Source organism: Scatophagus argus, chromosome 12, assembly GCF_020382885.2.
Source record: "Scatophagus argus isolate fScaArg1 chromosome 12, fScaArg1.pri, whole genome shotgun sequence".
Classification (NCBI taxonomy): domain Eukaryota; kingdom Metazoa; phylum Chordata; class Actinopteri; family Scatophagidae; genus Scatophagus; species Scatophagus argus.
The window spans coordinates 593323-620576 of NC_058504.1; the positions used below are offsets into that span (position 1 = coordinate 593323).

The 27254-nt window shown below is 45.7% G+C and overlaps 1 protein-coding gene across 2 annotated transcripts in view; it reads right to left on the bottom strand.

Moving 5' to 3' along the window:
• glra1 (glycine receptor, alpha 1) overlaps nt 1-26270 on the bottom strand; it is a 69375-nt gene extending 43105 nt beyond the window's left edge. The window contains exons 1-3 of one of the 2 annotated variants that reach the window (XM_046406837.1): nt 25035-26270; nt 10416-10540; nt 2840-2878 (exon numbers count right to left, since the gene is read on the bottom strand). In XM_046406837.1, the coding sequence (XP_046262793.1) occupies nt 2840-2878; nt 10416-10540; nt 25035-25105 (235 nt within the window). In that variant the 5' untranslated portion in view covers nt 25106-26270. The remainder of the gene's footprint in view (nt 1-2839; nt 2879-10415; nt 10541-25034) is intronic. The other variant, XM_046406838.1, reaches the window with a different exon arrangement.
• Nucleotides 26271-27254: the final 984 nt, after the last annotated feature.

Below are 27254 nucleotides of genomic sequence, written 5' to 3' on the forward strand. Positions count from 1 at the left end.
ACATTCTCGTCTCCTCTTGTCCTCTCCATCCTTTTAAAAAGACCTACATAATTCCATTTTCTTTCATTTCTTTTATTTTTCGTCATTACCTTTTTCTTTGGTGTCCTCACATTAGCCATCGTAGTCTTAACTCTCCTCCTTCTACATTAACCTAATCTTTATCCCCTTCACGTCCTCCGCTCGTCTAAAACTGACATTTCCACCAATGTTGACTAAAGCCGACCGGCTCTGTGGATTAAAGAGACGAGAGCCTGCACTGCTTTGTGCTTAAAATTGCCAACATAATGCTTTTACTGCTTTTACTTTTACTGTTTACTGCTGTTGAAAGTGGAAATCACGATCGGAACAAATCAAGTCGAGTTGTTCCACGTGATTCAGCAGGTCAGACTGTGTTTGGTCTTATCTTATCAATATCCATCCTGCTCTGTATGATTTGCATGCCCACCAAAATATGTCAGCATGTAAGCTAGCACTAGCATGCTAACATTAGCATCAGTTTCCTTCAGGCTAGCAGAAGTAGTGGGTATTAAATCTGGGTGTTGTTTCATTTAAAACAGAACTGATCAGCTTTTTTTGGCCCGTGAATGTTTTAAATAAGAGAGGGAGCATCAATTAGGCTGCTGCTGTTGGCTAATCTTGGCATAAACAATGACCAAAGATATATTTGTTTTAGGATATATAGTCAAAACCTTTTGTTTACATGCTCATCCTAAATTCCTTGACAGTGGTACTGTTGCATGTTGAATAGTTTTCTATGAGATGAAACTGAGATAATAAATCACTTCAAAGTGTAGCTTTAAGTTAGTAAGACTGCATCAAGTCACCACAGGAAATTACATCATTACATCATGACGTGACGACTGACTTTCTCCTCCCTTGAACACGTCTCTCCTGAAGCTTGAATTCCCCTCCGTTAGTTGAACATTGAAATGAGAAAAGATTTCTTATTAGCTCTGCAGTTTCTTCCTCCCTCCGCCGAGCCAGTGCGGCGCGGCAGTCTGCTAACACAACACGCCGTCTCCCGTGGAAGCTGACGGTGCTGTCCAGCAGAATGAGCTCGGGAGATAATTGGGGGTCTTTAGTCTGCAAACCAACGAACGTCGACTAGAGGAATCAGACGCAAAAGGATCAGATCTGCAGTACTGTGGATGAAGACACCACTCAAGTAAAATTGAATTTAATCTTGTTAAGACAGAGTGGCCCACGTCAACCTTTTGAGCAGCGGGACCTGCACTGTTTCCTTAGTGTTGTTTTTCTGTTAGCAGGAAACATTACAGTGAGCTGACCGTGTCCGACAGCACTGCTGTTTGCTCCATCAGTAACAGTAATTGTCTGGAAAGTCCTGCAGCACTAATAACACCACGGACCTCAGAGTGTGTGTGTGTGTGTGTGTGTGTGGAGGGGGGGGCTTCCTCTCAATGCATGTAGATCAGGACCACATACGTGTTAGTTATGACTGACAGGAGCCGCCGCTGCGTTCAGCGCCCGCTGAGCTACAGGAGTTAGCATGTTCAGCTAACAGACCAAATGTGCTAAATGAGACTCATCAGCACGGCACAAATAGAGAGAAGTACTTCACAGCTGATGTGGACTGTGAGGTACTGCATGTATACTGCACTCAACTGTATTCTATCACACCATGTCATAATATGCTACACCAGACCAAAATATTCCATACTACAGTAACATCTACATCTCTATGCTACAACAGTGTGGTATATGCTATGAAACTGCACAACATACTGCGCAGCATTTCTAGGCTATGCTATCCTATACTTCAATAATACTATTTATTTACCACACTGTTCTGTTTGATACAATAATACATGGTACTGTACTATACTAAACTAAACTATATTACACAACAGACTACAGCGGTGAATAAATACACTACATCACACTATACTATGCATACATATGCTTTACTTTACCGTATAAGACCAAACTCATTGAACAGTATTACAGTACACTGTGTCACAGCTTGTGAAGAGGCCTTCGTCACTCCTGTACTGCTTCCCGAGTATAAAAGCGTCTCAGCTCGTTTCTTCTCTGCGAGGACCCGAACATAATCTGAACCTTGTAAAGGAAGTGCTGAGTCATGGCTCATGCTGGCTCCCAGCTGTCAGCTATGGTGGCTGATAGGTGACATACAGGGTTACAACATTCCAGCTGTCCAGTACATTTCAGTAGTAAAAGCTGACTACACCTACTATAACGCTCTGCTAACACGACATGAGAACACGATGGGGATTCAAACTTGTGCCGATACTTCAGTTGTGTCCTTCGCTCTGCCACTTCTTCTCTCAGCTTCTCTTCTCTTCTATCTGCAGACTCAGTCCAGAGATGTAAAGCTAACGATGAGCAGAATGATGTGGAAGTGCAGCGAGGTTACGTGCGAGCCAAGTGACGGAGCTGAGCGTCTAACTCAGTCTTCCTGAGGGAAACAAAAAGCACTACGCTCTCAGAAAAGGTTTCCTGCAGAGGAAACCCTGAGCCTGGCATGTGGACCTTAATATCTGCTGTTGTCACGCTGAGCAGTTCTTTCCATCTATGAAACAATCACATGTGACATTAAGACAGAAGAATGTGTGTGTGTGTGTGTGTGTGTGTCCGTAATGAACTGTAGAAAAGCTCGAAATGCTGCTGCTGTCACCAGATGCTCTATGCTGATTTCTAGACATAAGCTTAGAACAACACATGGCAAACTCTACATGTTTTAACCCTTCTTAGTTTTCTTAACATTTGGAGATTGCCTCATCATTGCATGAGACAAGCACACATCCATGATGAGGGAAGAAAAAAGAAAACCAAAAAAGGGAAAAAAAGAAAAGGAAAGTACCTTTCTTGTGAGTAGCTTCATTTTTGGAGCCTTTGGGGTCTAATAAAAAAAAGATCAGAATTAAACACAGCATTTTCTAACAACACGTTACCAACTACACGTTGTTTGTCCTCGTTAAGGAAAACAACCGCTTAGTCTATCGACGAACCAACAAGACAGCAAGGCTTGATTGTCTAAGGTGTCGCACTGCTGCCAACACTCAGCGGGGGGGGCGGGGGTGAGTGTGTGGCAGTGGGGGGGACTTGGGGTGGGGGGGGCAACAAACTGTGAAGGCAATAGCAGGAGGGAGGGATGCACAAGTCTGTGGAGGAACAATCGACTGCCATACTGCGGCGGGCGGGAGAGGAGAGGCGATGCACTGAGATGAAGAGGAGGAGGAGGGTTGCAATGCAGTTCTGTCAAGAGGGGCTGAAGTAAGACTAGCAAAATGCACTACAGGAGATGCAAGAGGCCAGAAAGAGAGAGGAGGAAGAGGAGGAGGAGGAGGAGCAGAGAGGGGAGAATGCAAAGACTACATGTCAAACTGGCTTCCTTTACATTTTTGCCTCATTTGGCCTTCGACTTGTCTTTAAAGGCAACAGGTTGGCAGTGAGTTGCATAAGTTCTCAAAATGGATTCTTTGTCCCTCACAATAATTTAACTCCTGCTGCAGAAATGGAGCTGTAACCACACAGGAATGAATAAATGATCTCCAAAGCTGAAATGAAACCTACTTCTTCCTTCAAATGGGCGCCATTAATTCAAAGTCATTTGGCTGAAATGGAGCCCGTCAGAATGACAAAAGGTTCTGCTTCCACACCCCAAAATGTAAATCTTCTAACCTCTTCAAAATGGGCCACATTATTTCAGTCATAGCACAGAAAAGAGAGCTTTTAGTCTCCAGCGAGGCTGATTTACAATGAAAAAATGTGAAGGACGTGGAAGTCAAGGCCGAACAATTCCCTGTTCCACGGGCCTTTCGCCGTGTTCAGCCTGCCGTCCAAAAAGTCCAAGCAAGTCAAAGTTTTACTATCCTGGAATCAGCCGATATTCAGCCGACCCCACAACGCCTTTCACTTTTGACTGTGTAAAATACACTCTCATGACTATCACACAACATTCCCATACATTCTGAATGTATTTAGAATCCCTCTAGAATCCAAATATAAAGGCCAAGCAGTGTGCAGCTGATTCTGACCTTCAAACATTTATTGGATTTTGAGCAAGTGATGATCACATCAGTGTGTTTGACAGCAAATATATTTCTGTAGCCTAAATTAGAAACGTTACCATGTAGCCTGTGATTTTCAGCAAGAAGAACAGTTTTAATCTCTTTCAGTGACTCTACAGAAAAAGTCCTCCCTCCGCAGAGTTTGAGATTTTCTTTTCATAGCTCAGTCTTGTTGATTGATGTCCTATTTTGCCTTCGAACTGCACTGAACTGAGTAAACTGGGCCTGGCCTCCTCTGCTGTACTTGACAACTGCCATTGTGAGGGATTGCGACTACGCTGAGTAGAAGTCCAGGAGCGATGTTGTAATCTGTCACTGTCACCTCCAGAAAACATCTCCCCACCCTCCTCAAAAAGGGAAATGACTCCTAAGATAGATGGAAAGGATTCGTCGCGAACATGAACTGTTGTAGACAGGTGACTTAAACTCTATAATCTGCCTGAATCCATGAAAGACAATTTTTCCTCCTTCCTCTGTGCAAGGCAATCTCTCCATGTCAGGGCTAAGCCCGGGCTTAGCCCTGAAGGCCAGGCAGCCTGTCAAACATCTGAGCACCTGATCCTGGCATTAAAACCACAGCAACTTTGGTTTTGGGGCTTTGCTGGCAGCGGGGATCTCATGACGCGAGCTAATTACTAGTGCTGTGCAGAATCGATTCTCCTGACTTTGCAGGGGTGGCGTAAAAACAAAACAAAACAAAAAAAGCCTCACCTCTGTGTTAAAAGGAATCTTCTGTTAAAGGAGCACAGGGATTTTCTGTAAAAATATTTTTTTCTCAGTGGACACGATTAGACACGTCTGCCGTTTGGCCTGAAAACAGCAGCTTACCGCCTCCGTGATCGTGTCACAGCGGTAAACAATTATGTGCAGCTTCACCATCAGGTCTTTTAGACCGATACAGAGATTTTAAACCTTTTTTTCCCTTCATGCTGGTAATTAGAGGTGTGATGGGATTCCACAAGAAGACTGCGTGAAGGTTTATAAAGCTGCATTGCCCTCCTTATAAACTTATTAGCCATGGACCAGTGGACTGCAGAGGAAGGAAGACAGAGTAATGTTACTGTTCTTCCGCATCCCAGATTAGCTTTGCCTCGAGCTAAAGAGGTTCCACTTATCTTTAGATGAACAAGGAACAATAATGATGTGAGGTATTTATAGCAAACTGTGTGACTGAAGAGCCATAGAGTTCATTCATGTTGACAGCACGGCTCATTTGGCAATGCTCAAATTATCAGCCTGTTCTTGTAGCTTTTGTGAATGTACAAATTTCAATTTTGGCTGAACAATCTTTGCTTCGTTTCATTTTCCTGCTCCTCTCCCCACTCTCCTATCGGTCTCTTCGTTGGTCCGACTTGAGTGTCCTCGTACATTTGAGTTCCTCTTCCCATTACCCGATTCAATATTCCTCTCCTTGCTGCCCTTGTCGCTCCGCCTCCTCCCCCTAGATGTTAAATCGTGATCAATATTTTTGTCATAACTCAGGAGAGAGTCACCTCTGCGACGGCATTAAAATTCCTCACTCTGTGCAATATAGTCCCCATCCAAATTTCCTGGCTCGGAAAGGATAGGGCCATTACCTAGAATACTCAAAGAGCCAGGAGACCGTCCTCCGGGCAAGGATGTCCCTTTACTCACTTCCTCAGTTTGCATCCTTGTATAAAAGTAGCTCTCGATAAAATAAGGATAAGAGAAGGAAAGAGTGGAGTCTGTATCTCAGAGCTGCTTATTCGTGTCTGTTGTGAGTGTTATACATAACTGAGCAAATACTTGAGCCCACTGGGAACTGTGTTAGCATCAGTATTCTGGCGCTAAGCTCGCGGAAACATATTCTGTGTTTGCAACGTGATCGCACTTTTGCCATCTGCAGGTCTTTACAATCTCCTGCTGTAAGCAAATCCCTCCTAGTTAGACATTTGCAATGCCACCTTCCCTTCCCTTCCTTCCCTCACCCCCCCAACCCATCTATTTTTTTCCCCACAGCCATTCCTACATCCAACGCTCATTACCTTATGCCCATTAATCCCATTAAGTAGCCATTAAACAAGTGCTGATAACACCAAATGAACGTCAAGCTCCGACAGCTAATAACTACAGTCCCACCTCGGCACGTTCAACCCTGGCAAGGAGAAAAGGAGATGCAGAGAGGAGCAGGAAATGAGGAGAGTACAGAAGAGTGTAGGATCATTTAGTAAAAAGTACTCCAGCTGTGGCGAAAGAGAAAGGGAAAAGAGAGGAGGAGAAAGGAAGAAGCCAAACACGTGTTTGTATATTTACTGATGTCTGCTTGTTCAGACGAGAAAGAGGGCATCGTTCAGCTCAGAAGCAAACTGACAAAGTGATTTCTCAACAGAGGGTTTTATTTACACTGATCATCACTAGGATTTAAGAGCAGAGAGAAGGAGGTAGCTTTGCCAGACCAACTGTTGGAGGATTGTAAAAGAAGCAAACCGGAGCTAAGGCAGCTACAGAGGCCGTTCAACAGAAGTAGACCCTCACAACCCTGCGATGCACACTGAGTCAAAGGTTGGTGATGCGTTCAGGGTTTTTCAGGCACTGAGTCCTGTCTTGAAGGATGTACGTGGAAAAAGAGGGGTGGACAATAAATAGCCAGCACACTCTCAGCCCATTCTGGTTGAGCTTAAAACCAGGAGCTCGCTTGCGGTTGTCATCCTTGTTTCCATTCACTTGAGTGATGAGGAAGGACAAGGTTATGGCAGAGAGGGAGAGGGGCGACGCAGCTGCAATCAGCCATTCATCAAGTGCACACACACTCAGACAGAGGAATCACACAAACACTCTCACCATACATGCAAACAAGTGAGCTGGTCAGAAAGGCCTGGTGTTGCCGTTCAACTACATGTCCCTGCCTTCACTCCCGAGGAGCTGTAACGCACCGTCTCGCTCTATGAGCTCCACTGCCGCCTGATCGGCTGGTCAGCTGAGCCAAAGTCCTATTTCTTCTGTGAATCAGTGGGATCAGTAAATTCGAGGTCACGAATACAGCCGAGCACTGAGGGAGGGGGTGTCAAAGGAGAGGAAGGGGAGAGGATGCCTGGATAGATGATCAAAAAATGCTTAGGAAGGGATGTAGGAAGGATGGCTGGGTTAAAAGAGGAAAGGCATCTACATAATGACTTTAATGAATGTCTGCATCGGACACCCAAAATAGGAATGACTTGATTACAATACAGAAAGAATTAAAAGGATTACAAAGCAAGGTAAAAAAAAAAAAGGAGGAGGACAGGGAAATGGGAAAGAGAAAATATAAGGATCAACTTGCTAAATCAAGTGGAAAAAAGGGAGCAGAGAAGGAATCTGAAAGATATCAAAACATCAGTGAAAGAGGGGAAGAGGAAAGGAAACGGAAGGGAAAAAGAGGATAAAAATGCCCATAAGAGAATGAGAAAGCAGGAAGAGAGAATGAAAGAACAGATGAACTCATGGATTATAAATGGCTTTGTCCTGAATGTGTCAGGAGTATTTGCCCTCCTCTCTCACCAATGGATCAACCTGCTAAATCAATTGGAAGCTTTTTGCCCACACAGTGGACCCCTGGTCATGATCAGTGTAATTTCCTCTCATGCTGGCACATTTGTAGCTCGCAGCAAATCTCATCTCTTCCCTCCCGTTTCCCGCCTGCCCTCCATACCCCTTTGCTGCCCAGCAAAATTAGCAGGGCTGCTGATTTGATAAGGTGTGTTTGTAAAGTGTGCAGGCAAAAGAAGAAGAGCAATCATTTTGCATGTAGCAAAACCAAACTTTGTAACCTTGTAGGAGCGTTGATAGTATACATTCCTGCCACATTTTGGTATGCTTAGCTGCCTGAAACATGAATTAACCAGACTGAACGATCACTGAGCAAACCACGTGGCATCAAACTGTCTTTTAACGCCTAATGAAATCTGCTGTGTCACAAATTTCAGTGTCCTCACACAATATTTTATTTTCATTTGTTCTTATTTCTTATTATTGTGATTATCATCATTAAAGTGGCTATTAATACAAAAAAAATTGAGAACTACTGCACGAGTGCAGTTCTTCCTTTTTTCTCTCAGAGTTTATGAAGGAGCAGATCTGTCAAGCTGTTTCTTTCATGAATGAAAGCACACACACACACACACACACACACACACACACACACACACACACACACACACACACACACACACACAAAGAGAACCTGCATGAATGAGCGAGATGCAGGGCTCACGCTATGCCACTCTGTCCACCCGACAGCCATGACCGAGTCTGGAAACACACATCGAGTCTCGTCCGCTAACAATGGCCCCTGATGCGATTAGCTTAAGAGGTTACGTAAAGATGTGCTCATCCTCCTGAGTGTACGTCTTCATCACAGACTGCTTTGGTAAACACTGAGCCAAAGAACAAATCTGTGTGAGCGCATTAATTATTTTCAGGTAATTTTTTGTGGCGAAGTTTTGGAAGTTCACTGACGTCAGCTAGAAGACTGTTAATATTATCTGCATTTCTAACACACCGGCAAAGAGTACTTTCATCTGCACTGAACTTTTTGATTATGTCACATCAGAAGAGCAGAAAAGAAACCACGAAAGCCATTAATTCAAATAACTGTCACATCAGCCGGTTTTAATCCTGATTTGTAAAGGTCAGAGCAGAGCTATAGTTGCTGTAAATCACACTGGATTGTGGCCAACCTGAGCCGAGGAGAAATCAAATTAAAAAACGCTAATGATCTCCACAGCTGACTCACGACGATGCTTCACGAAACACAACGACAAATTCTTGGCAGGTCAGGACAGACGAGCAGTTTCAGCCTTTTTGCAGCCACGGCAGGTTTCATGATGCACACTTAGTCACTGAAAAACCCCTCCACCCTTTAGTTCTGTCTCGCATGAGCTGAGATATTCCTCTTACAAAGATCACCATATCATGTGGTATGCCATTATGGGCTCAGCAAAAAAAAAGAAAGCTCCATGGCAGCATTCATAAACATAAGCTGTTATTCTCTGCTACACATTCCGTTTCCCTGTGTGTTCGGTGTACAAAATATTAGCCAATCAGTGACAAGATACAGGACATCCTCCCTCCAGGTTTTACTAGTTCAAATGGTCAAATGGTCCACAGGGACAGCGTCAGAGCTTTAAACTCTCTCCACTGGCTTCAGAGTGTCACAGCAGTTTGTGAAATCACAATCTGTAGGAATTTTCCATTTTGCTCGAGACTCTCAGTATGACAATCTTCAGTGTGGCGCCACGTTTCTGTGACTTAACTCTACATGTACAAACCACGGCGAAGTCACCAAGAACAAAGTCCACGGCTCCAGTCCCATCTGTGGTTTGGTTTAGCTAACAAAAACGTGGAGGGAAAATACATCTGCCTCTCTCTACTGACAGAATCCAACTTAAAATGATTAAAACAGGATCAGAGTAGATAGATAATTAGAGTAATGTGGAATATCACCAGGGTACGAATATTTTGCACACTCAGAACACACCAATGACCTGACGATTTAAAAACATGTCAACAGAAATCACTCACATCCATTTGGGAGACTAAGGTACGTCAGAGTTTTAACATGCAACAAGGCTCAAATGTAATGTGTTATGCTACTCATCAGTAATAATCAGATCATTTTGTAAAACACGAGGTGAAACTCAGGCCAATTACAGTATCTGTTCCAGTTACTCAAGAATAAGTTTTGGGATGATGCTGTGCGATTAAACTTGTTGCATTATTCATTATTCATTATTCACTTCAGTGAATATGCAGGGTTGCCCCACTTCTCCAATGTCATACAGGCTTATCACTGTGTTCCTAATGTGAAAAGTTTTATATAGAAACCTCTGACATGTGTCTTTACGGGCACTTCCATTCAGGGACGGGTTTCTAAGTATCATCATCATCATCATCATCATCATGAAATCAGATTTAGCAGGACACAGGTGTGGGAGAAAGGCACATTACCTTGACCACCAAAACAAGCACTCAGGATACTGTGTGGATACCAAGGAATGTAGCCAACTAGCACCATGATAACCAGGGGTCTTATTTACAGCCTGATTGGGGCTAAAGATGCAGGGACAGGGTTTGGACTAACACCTGAAACAGTTTCATTATGTCTTTAGCGTGTTAAGCAATGGGCAGAATTACCTTTGTTCCACACTGCAAAGGGCAAATGAAAGATATCGACAGATTGAGAACAACAGAATTTCAATAACATCTTTCTTGTTTTTAATAAAACAAATGGATACACAAACCTCTCTTGATAACCTTGGCTAAACAGTGAAAAAGGCATTTAATGAAATGCAGAAACAGTACATTACCAAGTCTTTTGTTTGGCTACATTCCTGTCTTATCCGACTGAGTCTTGGTGGCATCTCCTACCTTTAAAATTTGGTCGAATTCGGGCGTCATAACCCGAAACTTTGCCCATGAGTTTGTCCAGGAATTCAGACGGCGGCATTGGAGAGGCAGCTTTCCTCGCCGCAGCTTCTTTTGATGCTGCCAAGCTGGAAGACAGAAAGTTTAATCTGGTTAGAGAAGGACGCAAAGAAAGCGGGAGATCGTTATGAGAAAGACAACTTTTGACAAGCAGAAAGATAAATGTGAGATTGTACTGTAATCGTACTGCTGCTGAGTATCACATCCACAGTAAATTATCCTCTGCAACAGCGGCTTGGCAGAGTCACAAGCACCCAAGAGAAAGAAATGGCCAAAGGTTAAAGGTCACAGCAGCCTGAGAACCTGGCAACAGACTCATCCTCCCAGGACAAAACTACTCCAAGTTCATCTTCTGTTGAAATGGCTCAAAACAACCTCAATTTACATTAAAAAGTGAAAATGTGCACTTAACGGTCAAATACCCCTGGTGACATGTAGCTGCTCCACTCGGTGTAAGCAGTGACACGTGTAAAGATGGCTGACGTGTCTGCACTTCCTCCCACTGCACAAACGTGAAGCCAAAATACCCCTGATGCCAGTGCTGGTGACGTCATTTGGAGACTTTGAAGTAATTTAATTAAAACGGGAATAATTAAAGTGGAGTTTAATGGATTAGCAGTTATTAGACATGCTTTCTTTAAAGTAGTTATTCAAACTGATGCTCGAATTCACTTAACCATCTCCGAGTCCTGCCGGGTGCCGCATTGATGTTTCAATAAGGCTGTGGTATTTGCACAGTTGACTTCTTTACCTTATTAAGCCCATCATGCTCAGTAGATGCTCTCTGCATAATATCAAATCCCCAGTCCAACCTGCAGTGCTAAAAGTCAATAACACACACACACACACACACACACACTGCAGCTGATGGTTCAAGCCTCAGTGTACCTGAGAGATCTGAGAACACATCACGTACCCAAGAATGAACAAAAGAACGATGGCTGATCGCTAAGCGGCTCCCAGGTTACCACGGCTGTACGTCAGCTCTGTGCTCAGTAACTGGGATTTAAAGAACTTAAGCTGATCATCTATCGGTTTACCAACAGCTGCACAACTCCATCACTAAACCCAAAGTCATACCCCTCAAAGTGACGTTTGAAGAAGGGAAAAGCAGAAAGAAAAGTCTCCGATTTCCCTAAAACGTTCCCAATTTTGTCCTGACCTTCTAGAAATGACTCGACTTTTTATAATCATCTGACCTCTGACTTTTATGTTGAATTTCAGAAGAAAAAATACCCAAAATGTCTGGACTTGCTTCCAAAATGTCCAAAAACGTTCTCATCCAGCACACGCTGCCGGACTTCCTGTCAGGCTCATCCTTCATGTTTGTCTTTGTGAGTGACCATAAAACTCAGATTCATTCAGGTGAATTTCTTTCACTGCATTTTATTGTTGTTTCTCGTTGTCTTCCAGGCCGCGTGGACCTTTTAAAGAGCCTTTGGATTTGAGTCCGACGGGACGTGAACTGACAGCGAGGACTGAAGTGACCCGTGGCCTCGCGGTGGAGCAGCACATAGTGCAGTTTGTGTTTGTGCCTGGAGAAAGAGCTCGGACAGCAGTGTGAATAAGCTGCTGCGCTGACCCACATCGTCCACACGGCAACACGACGGGCTTTGAATTCAGCTGCTTCCTCTTAAAACCTGACATGGTGTCACTACTGGCTCACAATGTTTTAATTTCATACACACTTCCATCCATCTAATCTTTTCATGATACAATTGTATTGATGATGTTGATGATGATGTTCTATTTTAACTTTAAGCTTTGTCATTACACACACTGTATGGACAAAAGTATTGGGCCAGCTGACCTTTACACCAACAGGGACTTTAATGACGTCTCATTGTAAACACTCAGACAGCTTTGCAGCTCTAACAGCTTCCACTCTTCTGTGAAGGCTTTCCACAACATGTTGGAGTGTTTCTGTGGGAATTTGTGCCCATTCATGCAGTAGAGCATTTGTGAGGTCACACACTGATGTTGGACCAAAAGGCCTGGCTCACAGTCTCTGTTACACGTGGAGAGCACTTTGTGCTTAAGCTTGGAAAGTGCTGGTTGAATAAAATTATGATCATTGTGAGAGTTTTATCTGTTTTATCTGTTAAAAGCAGATTTTGGTGTTTCTTCTTTTTTAATTGCTAACTTCTTGTTGACATCAGATGCTGCAGAATTTCATTTTGTTCCACTTCAAAATCTGCTGGAGTGATTTTCAAAGTACATCAAATATGTAAACATGAGTTTCCTGGAAGATGTCTTGCACATCATTTCTGCAGTTTTATGCGAACACCCAGATACCAAAAATCAGTATGAATATTTTAGCTTCTGACACTAGCAAACAGTTTGATAAGAATGAGGTTTGAGTCGGCAGAAGAAAACAAAGACACAGAAGTCAAATGTTTCATTAATATGACAGTAAAAATGATCGTTACTGAAGGAAGACAGCTGGTGAGGAGGTGCTCATCATTCACGTAGAACATTCGAGGCTAAACACGACTCATACAAATGTATAAATAACAATGACAAATGCATAGAGACCCGAACAGGAACTTTTCCTGACATGCATGTTTTATTTTGGCTCTCACCGTGGCAAACTTTTGACGAAGTTATGCATGTGTTTCTGAGGAATAATTCATTTCGGTGCTGGAACATTTCCACTCAGACGTCCAGCAAAGCGGCAGTCGGTCTCAGCCATCGGGACTCGGCGTATCAATGATTGAAAACAGACGAATCAGAGCGGAACAACATGAACTGAATCTGACTTTTCCTTTTTTCCTTTGCAAGGACATTTTCAAAAGTCAGAAAGTCCATGTGGGGACCAGCACCAACGTCTGGCCTTTCCTGATCTGTTAAGACTAAAACATTTTCCATAAAGGCCTGAAAGAGCAACTCAGAGTCTGAAGGTGGGAAAAGTGAGAATAATTATTCAGTTATTCAGTCATTAGCTGTGGCTGCTGATGAGTGAGGGGGAGGAGAGCGCCGCCGCATTAATCTCTCATAAATTAAACTGACAGATGATACAGTCGATCGCACCTTCTAAATGTAAAAGCGCTAAGCGTGACGTGGGGCATGATAAACAGCACCATTAGCAATTCATAAACACGTTAACGCAGTCAGCAGCGTCACTTTATCAGCACAGCGCCGATCAGAATCACGCTGGAATTATGGAGCAGCCGTGATCGGAAAACTAAATGAAACGGGACAAAAGGTCTCACACGTACACAAAACACACACACATAATACACACCGCCGTGCTTCTGCTGGAACACCGCACACACACACACACACACACACACACACACACACCGACCTTCCTCACAACTCGCCCTCATCAGTGAAAAACATGCAAAAACAAATCATGCAGGGCACTGAGGAGACAGAGGATGATGTGTGTGTGTGTGTGTGTGTGTGTGTGTGTGTGTGTGTGTGTGTGTAGTTTGGCTGCTGTATCCGTTCATGCTGCTACCAGCCGCTTGGGTCACCCTGCCTGTCAGGTCACTGGCCGAGCAGCCTGCAGTGTCACATGACCTCCACACACACACACACAGTCTCTGTCTGCTGTGTTAAATGGTGACTTTGCTGATGAATGCTGATGGTCATGAGGTTATTGATGACGGAACTTCAAACGAGTTACCATTAAATAAACACCAGCATGGTGGTTCTGTGTCTGATGGATGAGGAGGAGGAGGAGGAGGAAGACCTAAAAGCTGTGAGATGATTGAAAACAGCGGCCCTCTGACTCGGTCAGATGTGGTTTTAAGCCGCGTTCAAAAGCTCAAACTAACTGTGCACTTCCTGCAGCCTCAAAGTGTCACTGTGGTGAAGTCTTGTTTTGGGTTTATGTCCTGTCATTTCCTGTTTTATTTTGAAGAGTAACTCTCCTCTGATTGTGTCCACCTGTTTTCTCATTACCCAAAGCTCGTTGTCTTTGCCTCTTCTAAGAGTGATTTTTTGTTGTACATTTTATAGCTCAGTTTAGTTTCCTTAGTTTAGAATGTCTGCCTAGTGTTCAGTCTTCCTCTGCTTAGAGTGATTTTGTTGTTCTCGTCATGTAGTTGTGTCAGTTTTTTGTTTCCTCCGGTTGGAGTGTTTTATGCTCTTGTAGTATCAGATTGTTGCTTATTTCCTCCCTCGGGAGAGATTTTTGTTCATAAATTTTATAGCCTTTTGTTTTACTCTTTCCTAACAGATTAACGTTTCATAGCCGTGCATCCTCCAGCAGGGGTTTTTCATAGCCGTGTTCATTTTCAGGTTTTAAAGTCTGTTGAATTTCACTCGTGTCTCTGCGTCCGAGTCCTGCCCTGAGCCCAAGTCCGACACAACGTGGTGAACGTCCTGCAGGGCTGGAATGAAATAGTTTACTGCTCAAGAGCTGGTGGAGACCAAATCAGAGCTAACAGGAGTGAGAACATTTAGGACAGTCTACTTCGAAATCTTCACGTCTCTGAAGCCAGCGGTGGCCAACTAACTGCAGCTTTAACTCCCAAACATTTACGCTGTGGGCAGAATCCTCCAAATCCTGCAGAGCAACGTGTTTCTGGGCCTTCCGCTCAGTTCCTACCCATCAGTTTCAGTGTTAAAGACAACCAGGTGAAGCCTCTTTCATAGCATTTACACGTTAGCATTCAGTCTGCAGACACGTCCGCTCTGGTCTGGGACCCCCTCACAGGAGCAGCTGAACACCCTGCTCAACCTGCTGCCACCGCGACCCAACCACGTAAGAGGAAGGAAATGGATGGATGGATGGATGCATGGATGGATGGATGGATGGATGGGGAAAAAAATAGGACAATGAAAGAATCTGATAACAAGCAGAGAAAACAAAATGTAGTGAAAGAAAAAGACCAAAATGCTGTTCAAACTGATGTTATTATCAGTTTGTCTTCAGTAACTAAACGATGTGTCTGTCTGTCCGTCCGTCTGTCCGTCTGTGACAGGGTGAGGATGACGCTGATGTTACAACCACCACAAACACATAACACACTTAACTACATTCTAATCACGATGACTGCTGACGAACGGACTGAAAGATGAGCATCGGGAGTCGGATCATCGCGGTTTTACGGTGGCTGTTGCTGTAACGGCTGACTCGTCTCCGAGCTCTCATGAAACGCCATGCAGAGATCTCGTGTTTAGGAAGATGATCAGCTCACATCAGTTTCAGTGAATCAAACACCACAGACGGGGGCGCAGACAAAGTTTGGGGGACTAAATGACAAATCGTCTCGTCGTGCACGAGGGCGTCTAACTCACTCTGAGTCCACCGAAAAAGGGACGTACGTAGAACAAATAAACACGCTGACGGAGCTACGCTTTGGGCCAGTCAGGTCCAAGACGAATATTTGACCTTTACTGGCAGACCAAATCTCTCATTTTAAATGCAGATGAACAGAACTTCATCACAGCCAAGTCAGAGGAGTCTGAGACGTTTGATCGTGTGTCTCTCCTGAGGAGAAATCAAACTGTCCAATCCGGTCAACGGACAAATGTTACAGGTCACACGTATCAGTGACGCTGTGAGACTGATGAACGACAGGAAGACGGGGTGTAAACAGGAAATGAGCACGGGCCGCGCGTCTGCTCGTCATCACCGCCTTCATCTCACGTGTGTCCTCAGTGTCCAGAAATCTCAGTCATTCCAGATCTGAAATGTGGTGCCAAAATAATAAAAAGGTGTCTTATGTTATAGTAGTGTAGTCACAGTTTGTACTACTACAACTAACACTGATCAAATGTCTGAAAAATGTTTCAATCTGCATGTTTGAAATCCAGACACCTTCTGATAGACAAATCAGTAGCATCAGTGTTACTCAGTATGTTCCAGATGCTTTGTTCACACCACATACTGCATGTTTCCCATGAAAACCTGCTGGTTTCTGATGAATCTGACTGACATCCACACTCAAAAGTCAAGCGATCTGCACGACTTGAGTCCAGCTGTTTCCTCAGTCACATGTCAGTGATGTGCTGGTTCCAGATGTAGCATCAGTGCTGGAAAACTAATGCTGTCCGTTGGTCGAGGGTGTGTTTAGTTGTGAATTCAGACCTGCAGCTCTCATTCTTCTACTTCCTGTGGGTTCTTCTGGCTGAATTAAAATGCTTGTGCAGCTCCTCCTGCTGAGGCGGAGCTGATTTAGTCGATCAGTCAAACACTTTTTCAGTTTGTTAAAAATAAGATGGCACAGTTTCCAGCACAGCCGAAGCTCTCAACCCATTTCCTTTTGTATGAAGCACAAAGCAGATGTGAAACACCCTCTTAACTTAATTAGCTTTACTGAAGTCGTGCAGGGCTGGATTGTGGTAACGGTGAAGGAGTGATGACTCTGTTACGATGACTGTCTGTGGAAACACTTCACACTCGCTGCTCTCATGCTGATGTGCTCTTGAGGTCGCAGCGCTGACTGATGGCGAGTGAAGTCGACTGATGAAGACGACAGCTGTCAATACGTTATCAGAGCGTTACAGCCTCAGGTGCCACTGGAGTCCGTGTGGACGACCCGGAGAGGCACACCATCTCTAAAGCATCAATAATCAGATAATGGACCTCTGATGGCGTCTCCCAAGACTGCAGCGCTCGGAGTTTACGCCGATCAATGAGAAGACATCAGCTTTTTTTTGAGGCCCATCACACTTCATTCAATTCTTTTCTCACTGACAGCAAATTAGACGGATCAGAGATTATCTCAGCGCCAATAATTCCCGCCGCGGCGTGACGAATCTGAGCTTAATCCTCTTTACAACGGCGACAAGTGGGAGTGTGATAGGATCAACAAATTCCTGTTGTTTGGGCACAGCGCTCGCCGCCAGCACGATACAATAAAGCATGAGAGCCGTGCGAATTGGCTTTCAAATTAGCATTGAACAAACACATTGCTGGGCTGACGACGGTGCGTTCGGATTAGTCACACACTGGGATTACACCAGTGTGTCCTCCACACAAAAGTGATTTCCCCTGAACGTGCAGCATGTGACGACACTGAGACCCCGAGCTTCCCCTCAGCGCTCCCAATGGAGACTCAGGAAGCTCCAGCAGCAATAAAGTTTCCAACTAATTAACTAAGTAGAACAACACAAACTTAATCTGTGTCAGTTGGTTTGTGGTGATTTGAACAACTCTGTTTATCTTGCACTCACATGGTGCACAAAACAAACCAAAAAAAGAACCTGCAAGCTTGTAAGAGAGCTCAGATTTAAGATTATCTCGCTGTTATGTGGATTCTCTCACAATGCATCACCAAGCAGAGTCAAGTCTTCCCCGGCAAGAGGCCACGAAGAAACAGAAGCTCCTGCACCAAGTGCTGATATCTGTTAAAAACCACAAACCCCTACAGGACAGCACGAAGCCTAACGAAGCATGAACAGTGAAAATGTTCCGAAGGAGACGACCTCTCCAGGAAATGTCTTCTCAGATAAAATGTTTGCCATGCTGAGTCAGAGGTCCAGGCGCCGCGCGAAGACTTCAGCAGCCCCGCGGCCGCCATCAACATCATCAGAGGAGCAGTCGCCGCTTCGACTCGCCCTCACAGGAGAACCACAGGTGTGCCAGATGACATTTCACACACGACACTGGTCTGCCGAGGACGCAAAGCGCGCGGATATGTGTGTTATTTCTGGGCGTGTGTGTGCTTCGATGCCACAGTGTGTTTGAGGTGGACGTTGGTGACTTCTAGAAGTTCTCGTATCCGAACGACTGAACAGTTCAGGCAAACTGGACCTTAACTGGACTTCGTAATCAGAGAGGGAAACAGTCGTACTTCGCTTGAGATCATGTTGAAATGACTTAAGTTATATTTCTAACAAAGATCATTTATTTCATCAGCAGTCAGACAATAAAACAAAACACTCTGATGATCTGATAATCATAAACACACACCAACATTGAACATGAACGTCTTTAACTGCACTGTGCTGCAGAGCTTCTGGTGACCCTTGAACCTCTTCAGCCTGTGCTGTTAAAGTCTAACAGTACACACACACACACACACACACACACACGCACACACACACACACGCACACACACACACACGCACACACACACACAGTGGACTGAGGTGTTTCACATTCCACCATCATGCCGTCCAAGTCTTTTCCATCTGCTTTTGTTGATAATCTTCCCCTGAGCGTCCTCCGCGTTTCCACAATCAAAGTCTGGATTTGCTTTAATTATTTCAGATCAATGCTGGCCGTGTTCACTTTAGACGCCCGTTCTCAGTGCTGAGGCAGCAAAGGGGAAGAAAAGAAAATAGCTGAGTCGTCCTGTGCCAACGTCTAATGTGAACACGGCGGGAGGAGGACAAGAGAAAAGCAAACCCAGACAGAGGTGTGGGCGAATGCAAGGCTCCAATCATTAGCCCTAAGTGTTCCTCATTATGTTCCCAGAGCCTCTGAAGACCTGAACCTCTAATTGATCTCATCCTGGCATTCAGAACCACTCAGAAAAGCAGAGGACTGCTCATCTCCCCAGCTAACGGAGAGGCTGCCGGTGATAAAGGCCTGATACTGAGATGGCTGAGCTGCATCACACACTCCGCTGCTTCAGAAACCTCCGTCAGACTTCAGCAAACCGGCTGCTGGATGCACCAGAATGTTCTGGAAACGTCCACATGTACATCCAAATGGAAAGATATTTGAAAAAGAAAGGACTGGGCCCAGTGGAAATCAGACATGACCAACATGTCAACAAACCATTTTTAAAGAGGAAAATTGATACCACTTGATCAATACCACCTGATTAGCCTAGCTTAGCACGCAGACTATTGGAAAGAGGTGGTCTGGGTCAGTCCTGCATTTCAAAAACCCACCTGCCGACACCTGTGACGCTTCCCAATGAACACAACATCTGACCCTCAGACAGCGACTGAATGGCTCCCCAAAGTCCGCTGCCTGAAAGCTCTTGTTTACTGGTTCTCGTAGCAGGGCCTGAACCTGTCGTCACCTCTTTCACACTGTCCAGACGTTTCTGGCACGAATAAGCAGGACATGCAGGCTGAATCAGGACGTCTAACTTCTGCTAACCACTCAGCAAACATTTCATGCACTTAAAACTCATCATGAAAACCTTCAAGTTCCAAACATTTCCAGCAACTCGCCTCCGCTGCGACCGAGCTGCTGCGCCCGAGCTGCTGCGCCCGAGCTGCTGCGCCGAGAAGACATTGATAATATACTCTGTTATTTATGGTGCGAATCTGTCTCTGTCTGCTAATCAATAATGTATTATCATAGATCAAGTTTTGGAAATGAACCTGCCCAGAAGTTAATTATTGCAGAGACGGGAGCGAACTCCACCAGAGCAGTCGATTGTTTTTCATTAGTTGACTTGGGAAATTGATCCCAGAGGAAAAAGAAAAATATATATATGTTATGATTTGTTCTGATGGGAGGTGTGAGTGATGAATGTCGGTCGGTACCTGCAGAACAAATGAAACGAGCTCCAGGGCAGGTTCATAAATAACACAGCAGCTTTAATTCGGCTGAAGCAGGAGTGTGTGCTTACTGACACACCGGGTGATTTCTGAGTGTGTGTGAGCTCTCCATCTTCCTGTAGCGTCCTTGAGCAGTACAATAAATCCCAGGCAACTCCAGCGGTTCTGTTCTGACCTCTGACCCCTGATGTTCACGGTCCCCACACAGGACAGACAGCTTTGCAGCTCTAACAGCTTCCACTCTTCTGTGAAGGCTTTCCACAACATGTTGGAGTGTTTCTGTGGGAATTTGTGCCCATTCATGCAGTAGAGCATTTGTGAGGTCACACACTGATGTTGGACCAAAAGGCCTGGCTCACAGTCTCAAAGTTGGAAGCATAGCATTGTCCAAAATGTCTTGGAGATTTCCCTTCACTGGAAGTCAAGGGACGAGCCCAAAGCCTGAGACACAGACCCATAGAAAGGGGTGTCTGGATACTTTTGTCTGTATTGTATGAAGATCCCCACAGGCATGTCTGACTCTGGAGCTTTGATATTTCTCATAATCCTGACAAAAGCAGAACGGAGTTCCGAATCAGTCTGGTTGTAGTAAAACTGAGGGGGGTCCTGCGCTGCGACCGTAAACACCGATGACACATACAGCTAACGAATGCCACAACTGGAAATGTTGCACCGCGGTGAAATATCAACCAAGGTGACATGACGTCTCATTAAGGCACAGCTCTGGTTTCTGTCTGTGTGGAGGCCGGCTAACCTTTTATTTAATGAACTTGCTGCCAGGACATCCAGTCTTTTCTAAGTCACTTTGTTCACTGTAAAAAGTCATTTCTGTTCCCGTTTCAGTCCAACACTTTTATTTAATATCAAGACTCAACATCAGACTGACATCCTGGGCTTCTTCACTTCAAATAATTTATGAAAGCTAACGAATGACCTTCTCTAAATCTCAAAATTTCAACATCAATTTATTTCATGAACCGGTAGAGTCAGATTTAATTTACCCTGTCATGTGATGAAGGTGTGTGTTTCCCCACATGCAGCTACGTTTTCAAGGCCAGCTGAAGGTCACCTTCCAGCAGCAGTCAGGCAACTGACTGCTCAACTGAATATTCACCCTGCTGATATAAATTTACACGATCCTCAACTCGGCAGCCACTCGATTGTGTTCCAGGTGAAGATCTGTGAAAGCTGCATCCAATATTTCAGCCCGGAGGTCAAATGTTTAGATTATGTGTTTCTGCTTGAGAGAATAAAGAGTTTTATTGAATATCGGAATCCGCGGAAGGAAAAGGTCACCGCTGCACATTTCTTTCGGGTGAAGATGAGGGGCTGCGTGCATAGGAACAATCTGTGCAAGCACCCAGAAATGAGACGGGTTATCAATCAATCTGCCATATGACAGGGAGGCGGGTGAGAAACGAGCAAAACACCTGACCATTTCTGCAGAGACGCACACTGTTCAGGTTTGCTGATCAAACATCTAGAAATCGAGATCCTTCCTGTACCACCATCACAAATTGTGCTGCTCCAACAACAACCACCACCACCTCCTGGTAGAGAAGTTGGGTGTCAGCGTCTGTTCAAAGGCCCGTCAGTCACTCTGAATGACTGATTGACTTTTCCCTGATGGTCATGATTTCTGCACTGCTGTTCTCTAAACGTAAATCTGACTGCTGGATCAATCAGCAGTCTGTAAAAGCGGACAAGGTGCTGCAGGTAGGAGAGCACGACACACCTTGTCCACTACAAGTTTCTTCCTGATACGGACCATCAAGTAATATTATGAGTATAACTGCTCAGCTACAGAAAGATACACTATATAGACAAAAGTAATGGGACAGACCACTCTATTACTGAACCTGCTTTTCAGGCTTTGGACTCGGCCCCTGACTTCCAGTGAAGGGAAATCTTAATGCTTCAGCACACCAAGACATTTTGGACAATGCTATGCTTCCAACTTTGAGACTGTGAGCCAGGCCTTTTGGTCCAACATCAGTGTGTGACCTCACAAATGCTCTACTGCATGAATGGGCACAAATTCCCACAGAAACACTCCAACATGTTGTGGAAAGCCTTCACAGAAGAGTGGAAGCTGTTTGAATGAATGCAACGCAGCAGATGCGGTCCTGACACTCACCACATTATCTTTTAGCTGCAGTAACATTAAGGAGGAGGACACTATAACAACATGGAGTGAGGAGCTTCTGTGGAGTTTAGGCGAACAGAATTTTCTCACCTCCAGCTGTGAAGTACTGAATTCACTTTGTGAATAAAGGATCTTGTCAGTAATCTTATATCTGGTGCTTTTCTTCTCTGCCCTGACTCATCCAATGTGTCTGAGATCATCCAAAGTCGAGAGGGTCCACTGGAGTTCAGAAAACTACAGGGCTTGATTAAAAAGGTCAGTAAATATGAGTTAGATCTCACCTTCCTGGTCTTTCCATTCAAATTCTCTATACAGTACAAAATCACAACAAAAGTTATCTCATGAGACTTTCCAAATAGAGCAGGTCGAGACCAGACTCTTTCACTCGTCGTTTAAACATGAAAATGAGATTAAAGGTTTGGTTCAGATGAATGTGTGCGTGTTATGGGGGGGCATCCAATGTGTATTCATCAGCTCTGCCCCCTGGACACTGACAGGCTAATCAATGTTTAGTAATAAGGCTGAATGTGGAATGAGGTGTGGGGCGGGTCCGGGTCGGGACGGAGGAGGGAGAGTGAGATATCAATTAGCGGGAAACTGCAGAGTCCATGCCGGAGGAGCTGAGAAGGCAATATCCCGACTCTGGTTCATTAACTAAACGGTGTGTGCTGAATGCAAACACGCCTGCAGCCGCCCCTCCGACACCAGCCGACCCAGCTGCAAGCGGCCGCCAAATCCGATGGAAATGAGGGAGTCGCTGCAGCGGGTAGACGAACGCCTCTGATAGCTCACATAATGAAATTCCCCAGAGGCTCAGCAGGGGGAATAATATCCACATGTGGTGCAATTAAAGTGAAGTGTGCAGTTTGGACCCAAACACGTTAGCATATTATACTGTCAGGTATTTGCATTCAGTGTAACCTGGGAGAAACAGGACATATCTGGAGGATTTGTGGCAGTACAGGCCAGTTTCAGCTTCCTGTAGCATTTAGAACTGATTTTAATGTGCAAAGGCCTTGATGATTTAGAGGCCCAAACTAAGTGACTAACTCCCTCGTTCAGCCCTCAAGAACACTGCGATCGTCCGCTGCTGCCACCAGAGGTTTAGCAGAAACAGCCAGCAGATCGCAATACCTAACGATGATCACAGAAGCTGACTGGCTCAACACTTTTTTCAAAAGACAGCTAAAAACTACTCTCTCCAAGGGCCATGTGTAACCAACTGCTAGCTACATTGCATTTGCACTTATGTTACATTATGTACGTTACACATTACACACGTTATTTATGTAAGTGTTTTGTGCCTAAACTGAACCAAACTGCAACTAACAGTCCAAAAGTCTTAATATGCGAAATGTTTGTCAGCAAGATTTATTTTGAAAGTCTAACAGGATGTTGCATATTTATTATTGCTACCTTGACGGTATCAGTGCCCTACAGGTGAAAAAGGATGAGCCAGACTCCTACAGTTCTGTCCTCCATTGGAGCCTCCGTTCTGTTTCAAACACTGACAAAACATACGATAACGTCTGGAAAGGCCCTGACGGCGTCGTCGGCTACAGCACTTCGCCATCATCCCAGAAACATCTGACACTTTTTCTTAAACCCGTTCACCTCGTCGAGGATGCCATAGTTACAGGAACACATCTTGAATCCCGTCCATCTGACTTCAAAACTTAGACTTACGGAATTTACCCATCAGCCACCTTGTCAACAAGCACTGCAATCAACACCCATCATTCATGAGGATTTCACTGCCAGCGCCAAACCACACGTTCTCCCCGTTCGTCACCACAGACGCAGTCCGAGATGGCTCTGGAGGCTCACCACAGCCCCCTAGTGGCTGTAGCCAAAGCTGCAAAGCGGCAGGACTGTTTAGGTCTTTCTCTGCAAATTAAACTGTAATTAAGATGCTTTATGATGAACTGATTTATGAACCAGTCCAGTCATTCAGTATCTTTAAAGCAGACCAAGTTTTTGGCCTTTGGGCCTCTTATCTGGTTTACTGTTGGGTGTTGCTGTTTTGGTTTCCATGGCAATTCTTAAAATATTCGTTGGGAAGTGAAAATGCAGCTGCTGGTATCCTGGTTATTCATTTTAACGAAAACATTCTTTTCAAATTCAAACTGCACCTTTGTTTGTCACCAACAAATCAATGGCTGCAGCTTCACACTTCAGGGCAACTTCCCCCTTGAGCGTCCAATCACACAGCAGCATCACCGCATGCCCCGCCTCTCGGAGGGTAACTGGGCCCTGGCGAACAGGCAGCAGGAACGAGTGCATGTTGCTTCCAGCAGGGAGGGGGCCACACATGACCTCAACATCAACACGGGTACAGCAGGGAGGGAACAAGCAGGAAAATATGCAGAAATGTGGCTGCAACCACAGTCTGAAAACAGCTTGAATCAACCAACTGCTCGTAACAACTGACGAGATGAGGTTTATCAGGGAAACCCAACCGAAATCATGCACATGTTCACTGATTTTGGCCAAAAGTGCAACGAAAACCATCCACCCTCATCCACCGTCTACTCCCTGACTGACCCGGCCTGCACACATCAGTGTGTGTGTGTGTGTGTGTGTGTGTGTGTTAGCGTTTCCAGTAGTCATAAATTAAAGCTTCATCTAAAGGCCCAAAACATGAGTCCGTTATTTCGTCTGCACCTGCAGCCTGCTGACATCCTGCAGGAGCACCTCCAGAGCGCACACCGCCCGCTAGTGGTCGCTGTTCGCTCAGTCCTGACGGTGAGGGGGGGCTTAATTCAACTCATCGGTGCGTGACGGCTGACGCACACATGAGCAATATGACACACACAACCCAAAAGCAACTTTCACAACATTTCACCTGGAGGGAAGCTCTGATTTTCATGCACGTCCCAAACGGCAGCGAAGCAATAAAAATGCAAATTCCTGTGTTCTCAAAGCCCCTAGAAACAACACACACACACACACAAACAAGCAAAAACACACACACACGCAGCATGCCTCTTGCTTACCTTATAAACACTACTGTTTCCCACAAATAGATCCCCAGCGCGTTTACGCGGCACATTTTTGCCAGTCTCATTTTGTTTGAAGGTTGGGGGGGAGGGGGTGAGGGGCGGGGGGTCACACTCTTGAGGAAAAAAAATCTTTAGTGGTGGAAAAGGAGGATAAGGAGCAGGAGGAGGAGGAGGAGGAGGAGAGGGGAGGGGGGTTGTGGTTGTGGTTTATGACCTCCAATATGAGCTGAAAAATGGGAGTTTTTTTGGGTGCGAGTCGCCGGTGCGGAGCCGTGGGACGCTCATGACCTCAGCGGCCGTGGATTCACACTTGTGTCCGCTCTCACGCCTCCAGAGCCGCAGGGGAGGGGGGGGGATCCACAAAATCCACCCAGAAAATTGTATTCAGGACCGGCACGGACGCAGGCAGACACCGGCGGGGCTGCGGGGAAGGTGCGCGTCCAGGTTTATGGCTCGCGGGGCTGAGGGTGGGGGGGCAGATGGGGGAGGAGGAGGGGGAGGTGGGGGAGGATGGGGGGGATCTCCAGTCGCTCACAGGCTGCTCTTAATTGACGCGCAATTCCACCCAATTATTGTTAAGTCCAGTGTGTGCCATCCACGGCGCTCACAGGGCAAACCAAACATATTCCCTCAGAGTTTCGGCTGCTGCGGCTGCTCCTCGCTGTCTCCGGAGCTCTGACAAACTGTGCAGGTGCCTGAATAAGATCCCCTAATTCCACACACAGAGGAGTGCTGGTCTCAGAGGCGCAGACGGAGCGTCGCTCTGGATCCGCGTTCAGGTCCCGTTCTCAGTCCGCTGCACACGGTAGGAGGGAGAACAAGTCTGCCTCCGCTTGCTCTTCTTCAGCTCGTCCTGCTGCTGCTCCCTCTCGTCTCCCAGGGGCAGGTGGTGGTGGTGGTAGTAGTAGTAGTAGTAGTAGTTGGTGCTGAAGCAGCACGGCTCAGCTACTCCCATTGTCTGGTGGTGGTCAAGTTGGAGACGCACCGGCGGCCGCTGCTGCCGCTGAGCTCCACATCATCCGCTCCGCGTCCGGACAGAGCAAAACGGACCAACAGCGTCAGAGCGACGTCCACAGCTGCGTGTCGGGCTCGTGTGGAACGTCTTCCATGGCAGGAGAGACACGCGCGCACGCACGCACACGCACAGGAAGGTACAGTACTGCCAGCCTCGGTGTGCTCACACACACTGGATTCTGTTGCTGCAGTCATTTAGCAAACTCCACGAAAACGCACCTCGCGGCGGACAGACACGCCCACAGAGTGCTGCCATTGGCCGGCCCGGTCCGGAAGCCCGTCCCTGATTGGCCAACGTGGGTGTCAATTACAGCTGGACGTGAGCTCCGCCCTCCTCACGCACGGAGGGACATGCGTGACGGGAAGTTAGTTCGCGAGGCAGAGATTCCCAAACACATCATCAGAACACGTGAGACACGAGAGAGATGGAGACAAATCGGTTCAAGCAGAAAGGAGAGCGAAACTTCAACAAAATTTCATAGATTTCATTTCTGAGTTTTGTTTTGGGAAGTTTCCTGCAGAGTTTCATGTGGCTCTCCTCGTAGTTTTATGAACTGAAACGTAAGCTTTACTGGATAAGATAAGATAAGATAAGATAAGACCGGCCTTCACGAGGAAGTTCTTACTGTCACGGCAGCACAAGCATAGCAAAGATGACGGTGCAGATAAGCTGAGTAACAAAATGTGGAGAGGCCTTCCTGATGATCTTCCTGTCTGCAGGAGAGCTGCCGCCCCAGCAGACCGCTCCGTGGTCTACCTGCCCCTGACGAGTCCCCTGCACTCCAAACACTCACCTCCCGCTGGCTCATTTTCAAATGGACAGCGTGACGCGTTGTAGGGTGACAGTTCAGGATCATTTTGGATCCTGTAACTGCTGCCATGTTTTCCAAGCTTACGATTCAGAGAAAACTGAAATGAAAAACAAAACGTTTGGTTTCCTATGAGGCTTAAAACATGGTTTCACCTTGTTGCCCAAAACTTATTATTATTTTGAAATTCTTTTTGGATGCAAAGGAAGCGTGATGAATATTTAAATCATTTCACAGCAGAGTAAAGTGCTGTGGTTATTTATAGTTGCAGCAGGACATAATTGGCCGCGGTGGTTCTCGTTTTGGAGCGGCTTGACCCGCCCGGCTGACCCACCGCTGCACATGGTGCTGCAGGTGGAGGAGGGACGGGGGCGGTGTGACTGGAAGGTGG